Source organism: Gavialis gangeticus, unplaced genomic scaffold (genome assembly GCF_001723915.1).
Source record: "Gavialis gangeticus isolate Ggan-Ray unplaced genomic scaffold, GavGan_comp1, whole genome shotgun sequence".
Lineage (NCBI taxonomy): Eukaryota > Metazoa > Chordata > Crocodylia > Gavialidae > Gavialis > Gavialis gangeticus.
In genome coordinates, this window is record NW_017729024.1 from 447,197 (window position 1) to 465,811 (window position 18,615).

Below are 18,615 nucleotides of genomic sequence, written 5' to 3' on the forward strand. Positions count from 1 at the left end.
TTAGCCCAGCCCTTAAAATTTTCCATGAATGGAGAGATCCATTTCCCTCTTATTTATTTAAAGAATGAGTTAGGCCACTGTGGCAGTGCACCTTTGGGTGCTTGCCACCTTAAGGGCTGGAGGCAGGCAGCCAGCCGATGCTTGATTAAGGCAGCCATTTTAGGACCCAGCACACACAGGCTGGAGCAGCAGTCTGCTGCTAGCAGCCAAGGGAGTAACATCAGTCGGCTGAACCACTGCTCCTGGAACAACTTGGAGGTAAGGGCAGGAGCTATGGGGATGGCAGGAGGCTCCTGGTCCTGGGCATGACATGAAACTGCACCCTACCGAGTAAGGGGGGTCTGGCAGGACTGTCTGTGGCAGGACAGCTGCCAAGAAATACCAGACCAGCTACCCCTCCTTCCCTCCCAATGAAAGGTGGGTAGGGGCACCTTAACCCTGACCCCCACCATTTGGTGGGTAATTGTGAGAGCAGGGTGGGGCCAGGCATGCCTACAGAGAGGCAGCTGAGCCCAGCAGGGGTGTGATACCCCAGAGGCCCCAAGGCAGGTAGTATTAGTATGGAGGCCCACACAGAGAGACACTGAAAGGACTGTGCATGTGTGGGGTGCAGAGTAGGGGTGCTGAGGGCAGTTTGAAGGGCTGCACCAGGGGTGTAGTGAGTAGGGCTGTAAGGGGCAATTTGAAAGGCAGTACATGGGCCAGACCCAGCAGTGAGATGAGGATCAGTTTGCCCAGCGTGGGGCTAGGGGTAGAGTCAGCCCTGTGTTTGGCACAAGGAAAGGCCACATAGAGTAGAGGAGCTCAAGCAAACTGAAGTTGTTGCATGTGGCGAGCTAGAGTGAGAGTAGCAGAGCCTGATGGCTGAGTGGGGATGCTCAACAGAGCAGGACAGTAAAGAGTGGCCCAATGAAGGGTGGAGTGCAAGAGGCCCCTGTGAGAGTGGGGAGGAGTAAGTTTGAGTGTGAAAGAGGTCCAGCAGTGTACTGAGTCTGTCCCAGCCTGAAGCCGGGGAGCAACAATAATCTGGATATCATCTGAAAGGCATGGGCCACGATGTAGGAAAGGTATGGAGCTGTGAATAGCACCCCCTGACATTGGGGTAGTGAATGGGCAGCCACCCACTTAATATATTATGCTAACGTTCAAGTCATGGCAGGCAAGACAGGGCAGACTGCCCTAGGCAGGTGGGCAGGCTATCACAAGATCTAGCCCCAGGAAGGCCCCCTATCACAACCACAAATAGTGATTTAGATCATCTATCTTATTCTTCCCAAAAGAGCATATCCTACCTGAATATGGGGTCTGACACTACCTCCCCATGATAACTGCAGATCTCATTAGAGTGAATCACAGTCTCATAATGGCCTCTCATTGTTTGTGGTTTTGTATTTCAGATGAATAGTTTCCTAGACAGTGATTCTCAACCTGAGTGTTGTAGCACCTTGGGGTGCAGTGAGATCCTTTGAAAAGTGTCCCAAGGTGTGAAAAGATAAGCAAGGTGTGAGGAGATAAATAGATAAGTGCAGGCTCAGGCTTGTCTCTGCCTGGCCAATCTCCCAACCCCACTTTCCCGCCTCTCTGCAAGGAGCTAAGCACTGTAATATATACATTCGTTTTTGGGTGTCACTCAATTCACAAAAGTTATAGAGAGGTGCCTCAAGTCTAATGATGGGTACTTTGAGTCTAGGGTGGGGTACCTAACATCTAAAAAGGTTCAGAACTGCTTTTCTAAAATAAAGGAGTGCTTTATTAATTTCAAAAAGGGGAAGTTTAAGAAAATCTCACTGCCTGTATATCTGTCTACATGGTGGCATCTTTAATTCTTAAATTTTATATCCTGTTTTAAATATGGGAGAATATTGGGTTAGGCCATTTGTCTGGAGGAGAGAAAAAATATTATTTAACCACCCAAATAAGGGTTTATTTAGAAGAGAAGAGGCTTCTAAAATGCATTTCTTAGGGTGTCCAACATGTATACAAGCACTATATTTTATTCAGTAATTTATTCAGTAATCATCTGGGGCTTTAAGAAAACGTTTTAAAACAAAACAAAACAGGTAAAGAGACCAAATGAGATAAGAGTCATGATAAAATCATGAGAACTGGCAACAGTGGTCAGGCTGACCCCTTTGTCCACCATGGCAACCAATATTGTCTCACTGCTTCCTCATACTCTTCCTTCCATTGTCTTTGCCTAACACTTAGATTATCAGCGCTTTGGGACAGGAACTATTTTTTGTTCAGTTTTTGTACAGTGCCTAGCTGGTCCAGGACTAGGGCTCCTAGGCACAACAATAATAATAAAAACAGAAGCAGCACTGAGTTCATCCTGACTGCACGCTGCTGCTTTGGAAGCCTGGTTATGACATCATTCAAACAGTTTTTACGTGCAACTCACAAGGGTGCACACTATGCTTTGTCCAGAGTTTATCTTTTTAAAGTATGCTCATTCTGGGTGAAATTAAATATAACACCATGTTGGAAGCCATTACCAGTAATTTAAAAATTAATGCAATATGGAGTTAACCTTAAGTCACAGCCCAAAGCTGCTGTGGAAAGGCAGTGTTGGCAACCCAACCATCCTAGTATCTTTGGTATTAAACATCCTGATCCTTCAATGCCTACAGCAAAGAAAGAAGTGTCATTCCCCAACATGATATAGAATGTTAAATATGATGAAAGTACAAGTCTACCTTCCTGCCACAGAAACCTTTTGAGGATGATTACTCAAGACAAAACTATACTGTCTAGGTGTTTAATTATCAGTTTTCAGCTTTAAGAGGTAAATTGGGTTTGCCCTGAATATGATCTAATGTTTAGCTCTTGCATAAGGCACTTCACATCATCAAGTCTAAATAAATTAGCTCATAAAACAACTCCTATGAAGCAGAAAAATAAATATTAGTATACCTCCTCAGGAAACTGAGACATCAGAGTTAAGTGACTTGACCAAGGATACAGAGGGAGTTAGTGACAGAGCCAGGAATTCTAATTCATGTTCCAATACAAACTCCATCTGTAATCTTGGGTTCATCACTTAATCTATCTGCCACAGCCTTTTCAGCCATATTTACATACTGCACAGGAGTGTGAAGAGAACTAGTCAATGTACTATCTGGATTTTGTAGGCAGAAACAAGTTGCACCCAAGCTGTAGGTCTCCAGTGACTGAAAGACCACCTAGAGGTAGGATAACAAGGAGACCTGCTACACGCCACAAGCCAGAAGGGGAAGAAGCAAACAGCATAGCCCAGGTAGGGCTGGCACACCCAGAAGCTGTATGGGATGTGAGTGAAAGCAGTTTTCCTTGGTTAGAACTGAAACTGCAAGACAACTGCAACACTGGTGCTATCTTGGAGGGGAGGAGAGTATTATTTAGTTATGTAAGTTTAGAGCTGCCAGCCAGGACTGTCATTGTTATTGTTACTGTGCCCATGTGCACTCTAAGGTTCTCTACAACTGACTACCAGTCACTCCATGGTCAGGGATGATCTGAGCAAACACATATCCTCTGCAACATCAGGCCAAGAGCCCAGAGTAATGTGGCAGTGGATGGGGAAAGGGATGGGCTAACACATTGCTATTCCATAGCAACTAACGCTTGCATCATTATGGCAAAGAGAGTCCAGCATCAGCAGCCCACTTATATGCTACAGCAGTAGCATCAAGATGAGCCATTTGGATTCAGTCATGGGCAGAGCAAATTGCAGTTAGGATTTCCCCATGCATAAATAAATACTAAGTCCTCTGAAGGCAGTGGGAGTTGCACCATTGATTTTAATGGCAGAAGAATCTGTCCTTAAACTATCATTCAGACTACTTGCTGAGGATCTCATAGGCATTTCTAGGTAAAAAGTTTCAAGACATTCAGACAGAGGATAATTGGTTTTGGCTTGGTTCATACAGCTGTAAGAATCAGACTGGGCATTTGCTATCTCAAAGCAGTTCCCAAGGATTCAGTTCAGTTTCCCAACCTCCTCAAATGAATATGTATTATCCCCATTTCACAGAGAAGGTCATTACTGCATGAACTAATTAATGGCCCAATTCTGTCATCTTCACTCACACTAAGTAGTACCTTACCTCCCAGTGAATATTTGTGGAAGAAGGGGCCATAAATAGGGGTGTTTCAATAATGACCTAGTAAAATTCCCAAACTCTTCTGGAAAAAGCTAGGGACAGAATTCACACCTCCTGGACACTGCTCTCATGCCTTCACAACCCAACCATCTTCCCTGGCTTTCAATTGAGGAAACTGCCATGGAACACCTGTCTACCAAGAAATCCAATACAAATTTCACCTCCTGAAATGAATGGACAGGAGAACCAAACTTCTGGTTCAAGTGGAGTAAACAATGTCCAGCTCTGCCTTCCATAAACTGTGCTTGCAAAAAAAATATTTTATTTGAGGAATGTTCCACCTCACCATTTGGATAAAATGTGTATAAAGAAAGCACAAGCAGCATACAAGCAGCTGTCTAGGACAGCATTTAGAGAGGTATCACATCTTCACTGAAGAGAAAGTGAACTGAAACTTCATAGACAAAATTAATATGTATGCTGATCGGGTGACTCTCTCCAGATGTGTGTTCTATCAAAACCCAAGCAGGGCAAATAACTCTTAGCTGAATACTGATGGTCTGCATCTGAACTGGGGACGAGCAGGGAAGAATAAGCAGAGAAAGTTTGGAAAGTTTTGCTACCTCTTCACTCAAGACTGCAGGTCCACAAAGGATTATGGAAGGGATGGTTGATAAAAGAAAAAACACATTCAAAACTACTTACTGACTAATGATGCAGAAAATGTTATGAATAAGTATCCCTTTCTTGATTTATTACTTTAATTATCTGACATTCTATAGACCCCCATTAGTGGGGGTTTTTGGTTTAGATTTCAATTTTCTGTCTCATGGTGAAAGCTATTTATCATAATAATCAGTAAAATTCAAAACCTTTTAGCAGTATTTATAAAATTCATTTACCATGTTCAGCCCTTGGAGAATGACAAAGAAGGCGCATTAGTACGTGTGCTGAAGTGTTTTATGCAGAATTATCTGTCCATAAGAATGATTAAAAGTTCTTTAGAATATTCATATGCTATTATGTTATTTTCAGTATAGAAAAAGTTTTCCTTACCTATGCTGTGACTAGAGGCTGGTACTTGCTGGTTAGGCGGCTGCTGTACCTTGGTCCGTATGATCCTGCATGCAGTTATAAAGAAACAAATGGCTACTTACTGCTAAGCATGCACACTGTAGAAACTGTAGGTAAATAACAGCATTGCATGGGGACAGGGCATCAGACATTATTCTGTCAATTCGGGATACTTTGCTCAGAAATAAAACACCATTTCCTTGGATTAGTACATCAAACCAGAGAAAAAGAAGGGCAGGTGGGCAGGTAAATCTGTGGGTAAATTTTCAGAAGTGCTAAAAGCCCAGATTTGCTAAGGCCTTTAGATGCCTAATTCCCATTGATTCCATGTGAAATCAGTGGAAGTCAGGCAGGTAAGCACTTTTGACAATCCTGCTGTCTACCTGCCACTTTAGCAGCTAAATGCCTTAAAAATTCTGGCCCTGGGTCACTTTATAATATTGAGCTTTTCTAAATCGCTTAGGCCCACATAGGCATTTAGGCATCTCTTATTCAGATAACCTAACTCCCATTGAAACAGGACTTTATGCACCTAAATAGCTTTGAGGATCTGGACCTCAGGCACTTTTGAAAACTGTACACCAAATGACGTGGCATTCAACCCAAAAATCCTTGGACCAGTGCAAATCGTCAACATGCAGTGATGACATTGGCATAAGTGGGGACTACAGACCAGCTTCTGCTCTCCTTTTCCTGAGTGAACAGCAGGAGTAATTCCCTATGTAAAAAGAGTTACTCCCAGATTGCACCAAAGCAGAATCTTTTCCAGCCCTACATGTGATGTAGAAAGATGAAGAACTATAAAAGAAAGTGTGAGTGCTGTCTTACTGGAGGGGATTATCAAGAAAGGCAACGGGAATGTTGTGTCAAAAACTCCAGTGACAATGTATGGTTAATGGGAGAATACATGGCTTGAAACTTCCCCCAGTGGTGTAAATGCATAGTTTGCCATTATCGTCAATGGAAAGAAGAGTGAGCCCTTAATACTGACTGTTGAGTGGTCTTTACTAAAACAGTATATAGTTCACTGACATGCTTCTCATAGTATGTGAGTATGGTTTATGTCCAGTTCTGACAGAATGCTGGGGTAGTGATTTCCCCTGTGGCTATTTAACAAGCTAGATTTCCAGTGCCTTCCTATACCCCCCACCTTTTTTTTTTTTGCACATTGAGATGTTTACAAAAAAATGCCAAAACTTTATTCCTGAAAAAACTGTGTAAAGTTATAGTGTGGTTCTGCATTTGTTTGAGGAAAAAGAAGCCTAAAAATTATTCCCAGTCAACTGTTTATCTTTCACTCAACCCTGCTTTTATGTCAAATCAACTCTGTGCTAATTTTTTTTCTGTTCCTGCTAGAGTCTTTCTATTACTTACCAAAATTCAGCAGTAAACACAAAAAGGGCCCTCGTTCTTTTATACTGCTTTTCACCTATAGGTCCCCAAGCATTTCACCAAGGCAGTCAGCATCATCAACTACCTTATGGGGTGGGGAAGCACTTTGCCCAAGGTCACTCACACCAGCCAGTGGCAAAACCAAGGCTAGAATCCACATCTCCAGAGCCCCCACCTGCAGGTTATCCACATAACTATACTGCTTCCATGCATTTGCCTGCTAGGTGAAAACAGATGGTGTCACCAACTAATTCCTGAGATAGAGCCTGACTTTCTGTCTGTCTCTCCCATCTTGCCCTTGGACTTGGGCTTCTGAACAAAGCCGTGGCTCTGGGTCTTAGAACTAAAAGGCAGGAACTACTTGAGTGGTAGCCCAGTTCTACACCAAGAGCTTTGTCACTGATGTGTGTGCCAAGTATGTTTAAGTCCCTGAAATAGGACCCAGACATATAGGACTGAAGCTGGGAAAAACTTTATTTGAGGTGCTCCAGTTGTCAAAATGAGCATTCTAGAGCTTCTTGTACATAAATATCTTCATTTCAGGAGGAACAGGGCACCCAAGCACTTGAAACAGTGGGGATGTTTTCCGCCTATTTGAATGGAGCTAATAATCATGATTAATTAAGCCGTAATCATATGGACTTGATTCTATTTAGAAGGAGTATGGTATAATTAATATTCATTAATATCATTAATTAATAGTAATGCTATATTAATATTCAAGGAGACTATGCTCAAGTCTGCCACCCTAAGGCTGCTACCTGTATGGGATGGACTCTCAGTCAGCTCTCCTCAGAGTAGTAGCTGCCACAGAAGCTGGACTGGGCTTGTTCCTCTGTCCCCAGCCTCCTCTGCATGAGGCAGGAAGATGTGGTGTGTCACGACTCTCCCCCACTTGCTCCAAAGACAAGCTGGGTAGTCACTGTAGTGTACTGGGTAGTCCAGAGTTACCTCACACCATGCCAGACCCTATGGGGCAGCTTCTGACAGGGTCCAATGCCAACAGTGAATGGGAAACATTTTTAAAGCATCCATAAACCTAACTCCCTCATTAAAAAGTGATTTCAATGTTTGGGAGCCCAAGCATCATTGCCCCCAGTCAGTGGGATTCCAGCTCCTAAAGACCAAATTTGTAAAGTATTTAGTTGCCCACAGATGTAAAAAGGCAGCTAGTTTCTTTTCCAAGGCACCCAGGACCCTTACCATTGGGAAAATCAATAGGCATTAAATATTTAAATACCCCTGAGGAGATGGACTTAGGTTTCTTTGATATTCTCAAGAGGCACCTTTCTTTGTCTTTAGGTGCCTGAACAACTTAAAAATCTAACGTCGGTGCCAAAGTCACTTGTAAAAATGGGACTAGGCTCTTAAGTCACTTAGAGACTTTTGAAATTGTTACATATAGTATAACAGACACATAGTGTGCACATGCATCTGGATCATATTACATAGGATGGGGCAGTGTGTGCTGGGTATTTGTATACTGTGGTACAGCAGAGAGATTCCTGAGCATCATTAAATCAGCAGGGAAGTCACCCCAAACAGGAGTCTAGCTCAGGTACTGGGCACTGTACTGAACACTCCTACCCTACTCTGCTCCTGTGTTATAGTGCTTTATCCACTTGGTGAGTTTAATCATTTGCTTTTATGGTTTGGCTTTCTAGCAAAATAGGAATCATCCCTTACCAAGGGCTATAGGGAAAAAAGTCTCAAGAATAATACTTAAAGGTAAAAAAGATGGTGAAACTGGAAATATAGAAAAATTCTTTGTATGTGTACCATCCCCTCCTTTCCTGTACCAGACCTCAGGTTGGTAACTACTGTAAAACATGTCACATGCAATGGAATTCCAGATCTCCAACCTAAAAAGTCCTTTCTTGGGGCACTCAAACCTTCCTCTGACTGAACGGTCTGCTTGTAGAGGGCCTGACTCAGAATCATCCTTAATTCCTCCAGCCATACCGGCGACTTCTGAAGGACAGCTTCTTATGAGCAAGAGTTCAGGATTAGACACTATTGCCCCAATACACCAGAGTATTTAAGCACTTGGTTAACTTTTATTTTATTAAAAAAGTCCTACTGAGTGGATTTCTGAGTAATGATGACCTGCAGGACTAGGGCCAAAAGTACATGGAATAAATTCTAAGTTTGTCCCTATATGGGGGTCTTACATGTGGGCATGAGTCCTGAAATGCAAAATGTGGTCATAAGGTGACAGATCTGATTCTTCATATAAAGCAAACTGATTCAAACAGATTACATACATTTCGAAGTAACAAATAACAGAAGAATCTTTGCTAGAGCTGCAAATCAGGAGAAAAGAATGAGATTTCTAGTAAGAAAAGATGTTACTTTACAATTTTCAGATTTTTTTTAATGGACTGGCTATTTTTCGACAATATTATTATCCAGGGAAATATTGAGGGATTGAAGAGAGAGCGACAGAAGAGGAATATATAAACTGGACTAAAACATGTGCAGGACATAGTAGGTGCATCTACACGTGCCGCTGACTGCGCAGTTGGTACTGTGCAATGCTGGAGGTGCATGCGTTGTTTTTGACCCTACTGCGCAGCAGTGGTGGCATCACAGTTAGTGCCCACTGATGCTACATCTCTTTATCGACAAGATACATTGTCATAGCTTGTTGCTACAGGGATGTAGCATCTCACTAATGCACCCAGTTAGATTTAAACTCTTTATAGCAGGGACTGCCTGTTGGACATTTGGCTATAGCTTGGCAAAGTGGGGCCCTCAGCATAATAATAAAAGCAATAGTAGTAGTGCTAATAATAAAGGTAATAGCAGTAGTGCTACCTATTGAAGATAATGGCAAAACTTACATTGATATCACTGGGAATGGAGTTTGACCCTTAGTTTTTCGAGAACAATAAATATTAAGTTTTTCTTTCAACTCCTAGGGCCAGCTTCTATTCCACCTATTAAGGTACATAAATGGACTAAGTCTGATTCTATTTTACCCTGCCTGAGTCCCTAAAAAATAGTTAATACAAAAGCTCCTCCTCTTTCTCACTGTTTTTGTGACTCAGTCATAAGTGTAAGATGACAATGAGTCCATTTACATGTGTGTTAAGGTGCTTTTTCTAATGCGCATTAAATTTAGTACCTCCAAAGTGAGGCACTAAAGAAATGCAGATCAGGCTGCCTTAATGTGCAGTAATGAATGCACATGATTTTTAAGTGATACTTAATGCACAGTAGCCTATTTTACTGCATGTTAGCGTAACTGCAGTTTTTTACATGACACTTTAATGCACAGCAAAATAGGCTACTGCTCATTAAAGCACATATGTAGACGTGCCCAGTGTGTCACAAAAGTAGGTGCATTAATGAATTTTCAAGACTTGAACTGGGTAGAATCAAATCAAACTTAGGCACTGAGTCCATTTAGATGCCCAATGGGTACAACAGAATCTGGCCCCTGTTTCCACTGTGCTTCTCAAACAAATCTCTTCTAGTTTTTTTGCCAAAGACTGCAACTCTGTAAATGCTATTGAATAATGCTGGAATTTTGTTCCAATTAGGAAACTGTGGAGAGTGCTAAACATTCTGAATGGCCTGCACTGTCTTTGCATTTATCCAGGTGACGCTGTAACATAACATTGAGTTAGGCAAAGTAAGGCTACCAGGTATTTCTAAAAACCATGTAAAGTATTACCGATATTAAAATAGCAATTCCACAAGCACATGCTGGTGGGGATCACAAAGCACGCAGAAAGTAATACTTCACCTATTCACTACATGACCTTCTGTGCAGCTCAGTTAGCTATGTTCAGAGGATTTGGATGAAATTGCAGGAAAAACATCTTGAATTTTAAAACCATACAAAGAAAGGGCTTGTGGCACCACACAGCCTTTGTAGCCATTTTTTAATGTAAAAGGATTTTACTGTGATACCTCATACTCTAGTCTCTGAAAAGGTCTCTGTACAGAATACTGCTGACAGAAAATGGAGGGATGTTCTGCACCAAGTAGCATACAAGAGAATGTCTAATGGCTTTGCATCAATTATGTTAAATACTTGTTACTGGTTTTTGAGACTTGGAGACATAATATAACATTTCATTAGGTGTTTACCAAAGCTGTTGTGACATGTTTTTATCTCTGGTATGAACTTATATCTCATCCATCAAGGGACTGAATGTTGGTTCTTTAAATAACTTGGCTAAGATGGAATTCAGAGGTGAACTAAAAAAATAACATAATGTTGTGCATCTCACAGGGCCCGATCTTATGCCTTGGAAAATCAATAATAAGACTTCTGTAGCAAAGGATCAGGCCCTAGAGCAGCACCCAGCAAATGAATTTCCTCAAACACTTTACAAAATTAACTCAGGCTCAAAATATCCCTCTGGGTGGGGACTTTTACTATACATATTTTACAGGTGGGCAACTGAGGCTTACAAATATTACAAAATCAGGTCCCACCAGCCTGACTCATGAGCCATTTTTATGAATCTGGACTTGGTGTCACGGAGCCAGGGACAGAGCTAGGACAGGAACCCAAAACAACGCCTCAAGGCCCCTCCTCTATCCACCAGGCCATACTCATTTCCATCGTTGACCCTTACGAATCTGGTTCAAACCTCTCTTTAGATCAACAGGAGCCTAAAGCACTGGTAGCCTCTGCTTTAACCCCAAGGGATGTTCATTTCATAAAATCCTTGCAAAAGCCAAACCCAACACTTTAAACTTTCTCGGTTCAAACAAGCATGGGACTTGAACAGCAACCAAGCTGAAGTGGAGGAGTGGGGAAGAAAGCTGCCTGGTGAAACCCGCTTGGTGATAGCAACTGCTCACAACGTACCCTGTGCTCACAGCTGTACTCAGCCTCTGGCTTTCCTGGTCACCAAAGTCATCCATCCACATACTAGGTGGCTTGAAAAGGACCATAAGAAAACAGTTTCATGTACCGAGAAGGAGATGGCATACAGTTGAACTACGACAGCACCTTTCTGGTGCTGTCCAAATCTCTACCTGTTAATCGAACTGACGCTGGGCACGGTGTCGTTGTCACACACTCGCTCGGCTAGAAGTCTATCCCTGATCTCCCAGGCAAACATGGTGGGATTTTGGCGTTTATACTCTGCGATTTTTTCGACAACTTTGGGTGTGGCGACCTTTGGTTTTGATCCTCCAATCACTCCAGGCTTAATACTCCCAGTTTCATAGTACCTGGCACAGAATCCAAAGCAGAGCATAAGTTATCAAGAACTGGCAAGAAACAAGCTATGAGATTTAGAGAATGCCCAACTGTAGTGTAATAGATCTCCAGTAAATTCTGAGATAAATCTGCATTTTTACTCACACATCCTGGCTGTGTAGCACTTTATCACCTAACAGATTAACTTATAGTAATTGGAATTGGGCCCCAGTATAGAATATATATTTTTCCCATAATAGCAAGGCAATAGAAACAATGCAAGATTAAAGGGCATGCTGGGACCTGAAATTAACTGGAAATACGTGTTATTAATCAGACACAGTGGCAATAATAGAAACAAATCACACTGAAGACTGTTTTTGCAGTGAAATCTTTTGTAGTAAATTACTGTTTCTAGGGAAATTCACCTTCATTAATGTAAATGGCTTGGCATCTTTTTACAGCCAAATGAAGGCCAGGTACGTTACTACCATGAAAAGTATTTGCAGAGCACATTCCAAGTAGATATGCCAGTGTGACATTTTGTGGGATTCTGTTTTATGGGAGTTATGGTTTCAATTGCCAATTTTTCATGGGAAACAAATATTTTCATGTAAGGCTCTTCTCAGGAAAAGAGGACACTGTGGGGGAACTCACTCTAAATGATACAACCTGATACCATAACCCTTTTACACATGCACAGTCCTTACTCACAGTAGTAGCTGTATTGATGTCAGTGTGTGTGATTACTCATGTGATTAAAAAATTCATCACCAAGAGTGGTAGGCTTGGGCTGTTTAGCGGCTTTTCCACTAGTGTAACTCAAACTGCCTTCAATGGAGAGAAAAGAATCCATTCCAGCTGAAGGTCTGGCTTAACCTTTTTTTAAAATATTTTTTAATAAACAAAAGCTTGAAAATATTGCTAAAAACAGCTGTGCTGTCCTGTCCATCAAGGGCAGGGAGGAAATTCAGCAAAAGATCTTCCCCAAAACCTCTGTGAGTACCAAGCATCAAGGGCGTTGTATGAATTATGGCATAGCCCTGTTTGTTCAGTGGTGCCGTGCACATGGTAAATTTTCTAAGAGATAAACATAAACTCTGCATTAACCACAAAAGGAGCTAGTACTTGCTTCCCCATCAGACCTCCTCTTGCAAAGTTCTACAACCAGCATGCCTGCTGATTTCACCTACATTTGGAACAGAGATCCTGACAGCTGCATTACCTCTCCTAACCTAAATCTGTGTGCTTACCATGATAAACCTCTATCACTTTATAAGAAACCACCAGCTAACTACATAAACCTGTGCAATGAATGTGTCTTCACGGCACCAATTTGGCCTCCATGCTGCATGCAAGAAACAAAAAACCCATCCCCACAAACTTCTCTAGGGTATGCTGGACATGGACACCAAAGTCAGGCTTCATCCCCAGGACAGCCACATTCATCACATTTCAACTGTTACAGGATTTTTATCTTCCTGCAGTGCTTTGCTCTCCTAAAATCCCTTTCCTGGGAGTGACATGATGATGTTTGTGCCTGTTTTCACAAGATCTTGGAACAAATGGTCTGTTCCACTTCTGTCTCTATGGACTCACTGGAGAAATACTAGTAATGGAAGGTGATAAGCATCTGCAGTGGGTTAACCCTTTTGCTTACCCTGGGCTAAGCCTAATGAATCTATGAGTAGGAAGTAAAACTTTGCTCCTTTTCTGGACCATTTTCTTGAGTGCATAAGAAACTAATGGCAAGGACACAATTGTACAACAAACCTAACAAAACCATGCTTATGAAAAAATTACAATTCACCCTGACCCTGTAACCTCTCCTGTGTGATCCCTCGTGAATAAATGCTACAGAACCAGGCTCTGATATACTTGGTGCAGTACAGGTAACTGTTCACAGTTTTCATGGGGCAAATCAGAAATCAACGTTACTGGTACTTCTTTGTCCACCTATGGCCCCCTTGCTCCCCTCCCCATGTTTGTGTGTGTTTGTGTGTATGTGTTTTGATTGCTGGTTGTTGATCTTTTTTTATTGTTCTTTCCAGCTCTGGAAAATCTACGCAGCAGGAAAATATGCCACTGACAAATCACTTTGGTGATGCATTTTGGACTGCAGAGACTACCATAACCCTGTATTACCAAAGCTGCTGGTGGTGGTTAATGACACTGCCTTTTGGAGGACTTAGGCTTGAAGGTTAAGGCCTCAAATTTAAAAAACATTTAGATGTTGCTCCACTCCACATTGCAAGGCCTATCTGACTTCAGCATATTTTCAAAAAGTACTTAGGCATTTATTTACAAGATTCACAGTCAAATGAGTCCACTGCATATTGCAATGGTGAGCAGTGTATCATGTAACTGCCTTTAAAAGTCTGCCTATGTGCCTGATTTGAAATCAACAGAAATCAACAGCAAGATTCCCATTGATTTTGAAGGGTGCAAGATGAGGACCTAACAGAATCACCATCATAGTAATTTAATCTTCATTTCCCTGTAAAGCCACCATCCAAACTGCAAGCTAGCACAATTCAACTGTGTGCCCTCCACACCTGAGTGCCACTATGTTTGACCTGGGATGAGGTCCATGGAGACTACAGGTCCCAGAATGCAATGCTCCCTCTTGATCTGAGCATTCTGGCCTCAACTCCATGTTAAAGATGAGTGTGGCCGCAATCTGTTTGATTTTATGCAAATTAGAGATAGTCCTTGAGCTCCCTGAAAAACTGCCGGTGCGGTCCTCATATGGGTGAAGGGCGAGCATCTCTGTTGCAAGGCTTTGTGAGCTATCCGCAAAGGTTTGTTTTTGTTCTGCAACAGTCCAGGTTTTTACTCCAAATGCTTATATTCATCCCTTCCAATGGTCTTTATTTTTACTAAGGTTCTATAAAAAAAGCCCATGGATTCATCAATTTCAATTCCAAAATTCAAAATGAAATGATTTAACGTGTGTTCATTTTTTTCCCACACGCAGCTCCAATTACAGTGACATTTTACCCACTGTAATTATTAGTTATGAAAATAATGAGCTATGAAATTCCAATTTATTGTTGACAACTTAAATAACAAAGCTCCAGAGCTGCACTCTTAGCTCCATAATGCAAATATATCTAATGACAAATCTATTCAAATCTGAAACACTAAAACTGCTGGACATTTCACTAGTAGGTAAATGAGTTGCCTGTTTATTAGCTTTACACTGGTACTAATAGAAATTGTGAGTAAAAGATGCCAGAATGCTGAGGTACCACAGTTAGGACTATTTCCATTCACACTAGGTTTAAGGACCTGCACTCAGAGCAGATTCAAAGCTCAAACAGAATGAAGTAGCCTTTGATAGGCAGAAAATAAAATACATGAAAAAGCTTGCTCGCTCTCTTTCTCTCTAAGAAAAAAAGTAGTTAGTGTCTTTCCACATACATACCCATGTAAATTCAGGAATCTCTTCACTGAATTTCTATTGGATCTACATGTATATAAAATTAATGCTTGTGGGAGAAGAAGCAGACCTGCTAGTATTCAGAGATCTTCCATGTACCTTCAGACTGTCTCCTCAGTCTTTCTAGCAGTCCACTGAATAGAACTGTGTAGAAGAATTCAAATATAGATGACCATAAAGAATGGGGTTTCATGAAAAAAGGGAAAGATGGCTGAATTTTTTGAGAAGATGTATAATTTTGCCAATTTTTTTTCTCTCTGACTACTATGTTTGTCACTATGAGATTGCTACTACGATTAATTTAGGGTGAGATTCTCTGTGCCCTGCCAGATAAATGTTTCCTCTCTCTGTATGACCAATAAAAAAAGCTCAGTTAAAACTGGCGGGGGGAAGTGAACATCAAAATACGGCTAATACCAGTGGGATGAAAACAATTAATGTAATTGTTAATTCTTGGTAAACACTTTAAAAATTTTTCTAAGATATAAAGAAAAGAAAATAGAAGGCAATTAAAAATGAATTTGCCAGCCTGGAAGTTCAAAGTGTATAACATATCTACCACTCTGGAGCATTTAAAATCAATCATAATTACAAAAAAAATTCATACTTGTTTACAAGCTATTAAAAAAGGTATGATGTTTTTCTCAAAATTAAATCAAGTTAATAACAATATTCTAAAGGGACAGAAATTTTTTAATTTATTATATTGCTATGCTGCTTTTGAGCATCATCCATCTGAATAACTGGTACCTTTCAGAGTATAAGAATTAAGAGAGGGAAAAACTATTTAGTGTAGTCCATGCTCCAATCAGGAATACATTTTATTACAAAAATAAAACAAGCCTTCAAATGAAATTACTGGGACCAAATTCAGAAAGAGAAAATGTAAATGAACATGTCGACTGACAACTGTCCTTGGCCATTTAGGTAGTAATATTATATGCAAGAATAAATATTCCTTAAAAAACAAAAGAAGTAGTTTCATTGAATGATTCATAACTTCTGGGTTTTTCATTTTACTGCAAATGATCCACAGATTTATCTATTTGTTTAATACAGGCAGGTGCAGGATACATACCACATGTGATATCCTCCACTTCACTTCTTTAGAATTACTCCCAAGAAATTTTGAGTGAGCTAAGTACATAAATAGCCACTTGTGTTTCCCACAGTAGACATGTAAAATTGCAACCAGCCAGTTCTAAGTAAACTCTTGTCATTCTGAGCCATTTGATAAAAATTCTCCCATCTTCATTTGATTGCTCTCATATTTTATAGACTTTGATTAAGGGACAGTGCTTGATATTTTTCTTTACAGACACAAAATGATTTGTTGTTCTCCCTTTACCTGCCAAGAATTTTGCTGACACAACCATGGCTGACCCGTAGTTGCCTCGAAATGTCACACGGTCTGACACCTTGATGGGCAAGTTCCACGATCCTCTGGCGCACAACGTCAGGAAGTGGACGACCATTCACAAAAACACCCCCTAACTGATTCACTCCTCCATGTCCTGAAACACATGGGAAAAAAAAAACACAAGCGGGGGGAAAAATTCATCTTTGTGATATTTGGAAGGAACTTTTCCACTGCAACCCTGCTCAGCCACAGAACCCTCTTTCACCAATAAACTCCTTCGCCCCTCAAGAACAATTTAAACATTTTCAGACTGATGATTACTGCTTGCTGATGAAAAAGGAAGGATCAACAAAGCTGAGGCCTGATTCTGTTTGCACAGCATTTTCATGCTGCTGTAATTCCTCAGACTACAAATGGAACCCATCCAAATCTAAGTGACATCCGAATCAGGCCCCCTGGTTTGCGAAATCCTTTCCCAATCACGTTTTAGGCCCAAACCTGCAGTAATCTGAGAATATTCCTATTGAAACCAAGGGAAGACTCTACATGAGCAAGAACTGCCTGGGGAGACTATGCAACTGCATGACAAAGAGGTGACTTCTATTCTGACTAGAAAAGGGGTGCTGATGAAAAATAAGGCTGGGACAATTTTCCTTATAAATTTGGTTTTATTTAATAAGAAAAATGCTCTAACCTGAATTTAAATACCTTTTATTTTTTTCCAAATGACTGCTTAATGCCTAATTTAATCAAGAGAAAAAGAAGGGAATGATTTTTGCTGTTATAATTTACAGCAGCCTCTCCAGATATTATGATCCCACAAATGAAATGTGAACGCTTAGCCGAGCCCAATATATTATTCCTTTTCTAGCAGATTTGCACTGTTCACCTTTAGCAAGGTGAACCATATATCTGGTGTGAAATGGGAACCAGTTAGATGAATAGTAGCTAAACTGTGTAGAACCAATGAACATGTAATAATCCCATGTAGTCAGTGAGAAAATATAATTAACCCTCAAGCTGTTAATCATCCAAACTACTTATATTATAGAGTGGTGGAATTGAAAACAAGCAGTAGCAGTAGCCAGCATCCTTGCCAATGTGGGGACAAAAATAATAAGGAAAATCCCTCCATCTATAGAGGACTTGAACTAAACAAAATAAGTCAGAAGCCTCAGTGGGGGGGAAAAAACAACCCCCCCCAAAAAACAAACCAGTTATGTAAACCTATTTTTATTTTAATCCAATGATAGACAGCTGTCAAACTTTGTAAACCCCTTCTAAAGCTGTCAGGACACATAAGGAACCCACATAAAATATTTGATTGCTAAAGCCATTTTAAGCATGGGAAGAGCAGACTCTCACTGAACTTCCTTTTCAGTTTTCGAAGTGACTCTGTTTTTTTTTTCCCCAGCAGAAGAGCGCTGAGAAGAAGCTTCAAGTTCAAGGTGTTTCTGCTACATAAAACGAAGTTGATTTGGGCCACATCAAGGGGCACTTTTTGCTGCATTTGCCAGATGAACGCAGCCCAACATTGGCAGATGAATCCTAGCTGGTCTGAAGCTGAAATTCTTTTAAGGCCCCGGGGCGGGAGCGTGGGGACACCCTTGTTGTTTGTAACGCCGGGGAGCATAGATAGGTATCATTCCCTAACGTGGAAATAAAGGAGCCCTGGGGCTCTTTCGCCAAGGACTGAGACCAAGCCACGACTGCAAACACTACAGAGCCCTGGAGCTGCCCTGGAGAAGCAGCTCGGGTGGCGAAGGCAGGGAGGCTGGAAACGCCCTTGCCTCCACCGTGCACGAGTGGGGCTGGGGGGAGCCTGGAAAGCAGCCCACAAAGCCGAGACCCAGCGCGGCCGCAGCTCTCCCGCGGTGCCCGAAAGCCAGGAGGGAAATGAAACAAAGGAGCCCGGCGGGACCCTGGCGCGGCCGAGCCGGAGGGCCACTGCTGCAGAGGCCGGGCTCCTACCTGCGCCCCTGCCCTGCCCGGCCCCGCCGGGCTCGGCTCCTGCGGGCGCTTCCCTGCAGTGACCCCCCACCCCCCAGGGCACGCGGGGGAGCCTGCACCCGCGGATCCCCCTCAAGGCGCCCGGGAGGCA

At 41.7% G+C, this 18,615-nt stretch overlaps 1 protein-coding gene across 1 annotated transcript in view; it reads right to left on the minus strand.

Moving 5' to 3' along the window:
• The window catches only part of PAX5 (paired box 5), a 322,087-nt gene that overhangs the window by 285,227 nt on the left and 18,245 nt on the right, over positions 1–18,615 (minus strand). The window contains exons 2-4 of the mRNA XM_019516802.1: positions 16,503–16,668; positions 11,547–11,744; positions 5,139–5,203 (exon numbers count right to left, since the gene is read on the minus strand). Of these exons, the coding sequence (XP_019372347.1) occupies positions 5,139–5,203; positions 11,547–11,744; positions 16,503–16,668 (429 nt within the window). The remainder of the gene's footprint in view (positions 1–5,138; positions 5,204–11,546; positions 11,745–16,502; positions 16,669–18,615) is intronic.